We start from the raw sequence: 3,786 nt of genomic DNA on the forward strand, positions 1-3,786 counted from the left end.
GAGAGGGACTGTGTGTATGTGTGCTCACTCATTACTTGTGGTAGAGGGAGTTTTAACTGTTTGACAGAAAGTCAAGGTCACAGTGTATCAAGAGCTGGGATTTTATTCTCTGAAGTTTTAGATATTTTGTTTATATGGCTATGGCTTGATGCTTGCTTTAGAACATTTGGTGGGATAAGCAAGTTTGCTGTCCATTATTTGTGGTCAACAGTCGTTGTTTATATTCAACATTTCTTTTAACAGCAAGACTTGTGAGGGGCATTTCTGTGACCAGCCAGATAAATGTTAAGTGTCAAGCCATTTTTACATGTTTTATACATTTTAAAAGATGGTCAGCTCATTGCACAAACACGTTTATGGCAATTGTTTTCAGTGACGCACATGTTTCTAATCATTTTCTGTGGGCAACAAGTTGTATTTAGATTATTTCCTGCAGCCAGCCCTGAAGTGTGACATTGCAATTTTGATTGTGGAAGTGAAGTGATTTGTTCAGGTCTGAGTTGGTGTTTGACATGGCAACTTACGGTTCAGCGGAGGATGATGAGAATGAAGGTAGTGTGTCTGATCAGGGGGAAGAATATCAGCTCCAGTTGAATGTTGGGAGCATAGGTACGGAGGATGTGTCTCTGATGATTCATGGTGGTCAACTCTTTGTGTTTCACCCGGCGCACGAGATCCTGTGGAATGGCGAGGGGCCTTTAGGCAGTGACAACGCAGGATGGACGTGGGCTCGCCGCTTTCGATCTAAGGTCAGATGGCTGTCTAGGAAATATCTGACTCTGTCCCCACAAGGAGCTCGTAGATGGAGTGATGAGGGTGGTTCGCCGCTTCTCTCCTACGACACGGCCACCTGGGTTAATTTAGGCGCGCCATATCGCGAACGGTTCCCCTCGTCTTTCTACAGCTCTCTTCACGATGAAGGTCGTCTCTTGTCTCTCCTGGACCCGCGGCCCCAAGACCACCCTGAGCTGTGCCAGGAACGCTCTGATCGGTATTGCAGTGCGACCGACATAGAGTTCAGCATCCGTTTCAGTCGATATGTCCATGGCTTCTACTTCGTGGAGAGGCCCGAAGAGCTGGAGGTGGCTGCGACATCATTGGTTGGGAGAGCAAGCGATGGAGAGGAGAGAGGGAGGAGGGGGGGAAGAGATGGAGGTAGGAGGAGAGAGGTAGAGAGAGAGTTGAGCGAGGAGAGTTGGAGATGGGAAGATGAAGAGAGCAGTGAGGAGAGAGAGAGGAGAGGAGGAAGAGATAGAGAGAGGAGGAGAGAGAGAGAGTTGAGCGAGGAAAGTTGGAGATGGGAAGATGAAGAGAGCATTGAGGAGAGAGAGAGGAGAGGGGGGAGAGATAGAGAAAGGAGGAGAGAGAGAGAGTTAAACGAGGAGAGTTGGAGATTGGAAGATGAAGAGAACAGTGAGGAGAGACGGAGGAGGGGGATAAGAGATAGAGAGATTAGGAGAGAGAGAGAGTTGAGGGAGGAGAATTTGGGATGGGAAGACGAAGAGAACAGTGAGGAGAGACAAAGGAGGGAGGTAAGAGATGGAGAGAGGAGGAGAGAAAGAGAGTTGAATGAGGAGAGTTGGAGATGGGAAGACGAAGAGACAAAGGAGGGGGGTAAGAGATGGAGAAAGGAGGAAAGAGAGAGAGAGAGTTGAGGGAGGAGATTAGAGATGGGAAGATGGAGAGAACAGTGAGGAGAGAGGGAGAGTAGAATAAAGAGGGAGATTGGGGGGGAAGGGGGTAGCAGAGGAGACTCTGGCTTAGACACTGAGGTCAATGCTGCTGGCCAATCGTCTCATGGGGGAAAATGATTGTCTCTCACAGCATTGTGATCACATGTCCTTGGGGTGAGGTGGGGTGGTTGTGTTAGAGCTGAGATGATAGTGGGGACTCTGAGGGTCAAAGCATGGATGTCAAATAAAAACGATTTGCTTGGACGGTGTGATCACAACATAGTAGACTGTATCAAGCCTGTCTTCACATGTACAACACACCAATCTCTTCATTTACACGATCACCATCACTCTTCTTGCCACATATGTACTGATCCGGTGGCACAGAATTCAGACAAATGGACGTACTGGACACGTCTTTTAAAAGTGAGGACTGGATGTGAGTCTGTCTTGAGTAAAGAGGAGAACTTAAATATAGAGAAATGTGTGCTGGGGAATGTGATGTGTAGAGAACTCGATCATGGCAAGGAGTCATTTTGACTGGGGAATTTAATCTATAGATAGTGAACCAGGTAAATAACAAGGTCATACGATTGAGGAATCCGATGTGTGGACAACTGGTACTAAGTCATGTGGTGAATGTCATCTGGCCATTGACATCTGTGTGTGGATATAGACATGTCTTCTCTGTGTCAGCATGTGAACAAAGAAACTGTCTTACTTGTGAGAGTCGACCCAGAATGGATGATGACATGAAGCAACTCTTGAAGGGAACTTTTTCCTGTTAAGGAACATCCTACTTCGTAATTGGACAAAGCACATTTGTTTGGTGAAGACAAATATTTGTCCAGGAGAGCCATGAATTTGTACAGGTACCGCAAAATTTTAGTGGTCAAAGAGTAGAGATGGAGAGGGGAGCTTGTTTTAGGAGTAGGGAAAGTTGTTTAGTTGTTGAGGATGGTAACTTTTTGGTGGAACGTTGCTTAAGTAAAGAAGACATGTACATAAACAGTCAAACCTGCCCCAACCGCCACTTGTTTAAGACAATCACTCGTACAAACCTCCATTTCCTATCTCCCCCCCCCACCGTGTCCTTTCTTTATAGTGACACTATAAGATGGTCACTTTTGGCTACAACTTTCCTCCTGGATAGTTTGTGGCTGTCTCCCTAAAGTTTTTGTAATTTGTTCTCACTGTGACAGTGTGAGTGGTTGGCTGGTTGGCAGGTGCTCTAGTGTGGTTTGTTCCTTCTTTCCAATCAAACACCAGACATCCATTATATTTGTATGTTCCTATCTAGTAACACCTCTAATCTTCGGCACTCATATTGTGTTGCTAATGTCATAAATGTTTTCGACCCTTTACTTGTGTTTCAGTTCATATAGTTTTTGTCACTAAATATTTAAAAAAAGTTTTGTCTCTGAACGGTTCCAATCTCTCTGTATCCCAGAACCCGGAGTGGAAGAAAATGTTTGGCAGTGATGACCCGGACCCTGGCTCTCTGTCCTCCTCCCCCAGGTCTCTGGCCTCTACCGCGTCCGTCCTGGACCGAACGTCGGTGGACACCGCTCTACAGGCTGTGGCATCCGCCAACCTCCCACCAGGTACAGGATGGGCTGCTACAGGAGGGAGGGAAGGGGGAGAAGAAAAATGGGGAGGAGGAGAATTTGGGAGGAAGAGGAGGGAGATTAGGATGATGTAGAGGAGGAGGGGGAAGAGGACGACAACGACGACGTAGAAGAGGAGGAAGAGGATGAGAAATAGGGAGAAGGAAAGAAGTGGGAGAAAGAGAAGGATGAAAAGAAAGAAGAGAAAAAGGAGGGAGGGGATAAGGTGGAGGAGGAGGAGGAGGAAAAACAGAAAATAGGAAGGTTGGAAATTGGAGGACTGCGGCTTTTTCAAATCAGATGACTGTCGTGTTTCAGAAACGAGAAAAGAGCAGCGACGGGCGTTTGCTCGGCAACCGGGCAATAGCCTGTTCTGCAGGAAACTGTTGGTGACGGGTTGAGCTGCCGGTGATACATGACAACATAGTCTACAGCCAGCCAGCACCCCCTCCCAGTTCCCCCTAGCCCCCCCTCTCTATCCCACCCCCATCCCCACCTCTCTGTCT

At 47.3% G+C, this 3,786-nt stretch overlaps 1 protein-coding gene across 1 annotated transcript in view; it reads left to right on the forward strand.

The window, feature by feature from the left end:
* LOC101857751 (phosphoinositide 3-kinase regulatory subunit 4) overlaps positions 1–3,786 on the forward strand; it is a gene marked incomplete in the record, with an annotated part of 46,069 nt that overhangs the window by 27,058 nt on the left and 15,225 nt on the right. The window contains 1 exon segment of the mRNA XM_013089098.2: positions 3,124–3,277. Coding sequence (XP_012944552.1) covers positions 3,124–3,277 — 154 coding nt within the window.

This window comes from Aplysia californica, unplaced genomic scaffold (genome assembly GCF_000002075.1).
Source record: "Aplysia californica isolate F4 #8 unplaced genomic scaffold, AplCal3.0 scaffold00873, whole genome shotgun sequence".
NCBI classification, from domain to species: Eukaryota; Metazoa; Mollusca; class Gastropoda; order Aplysiida; family Aplysiidae; genus Aplysia; species Aplysia californica.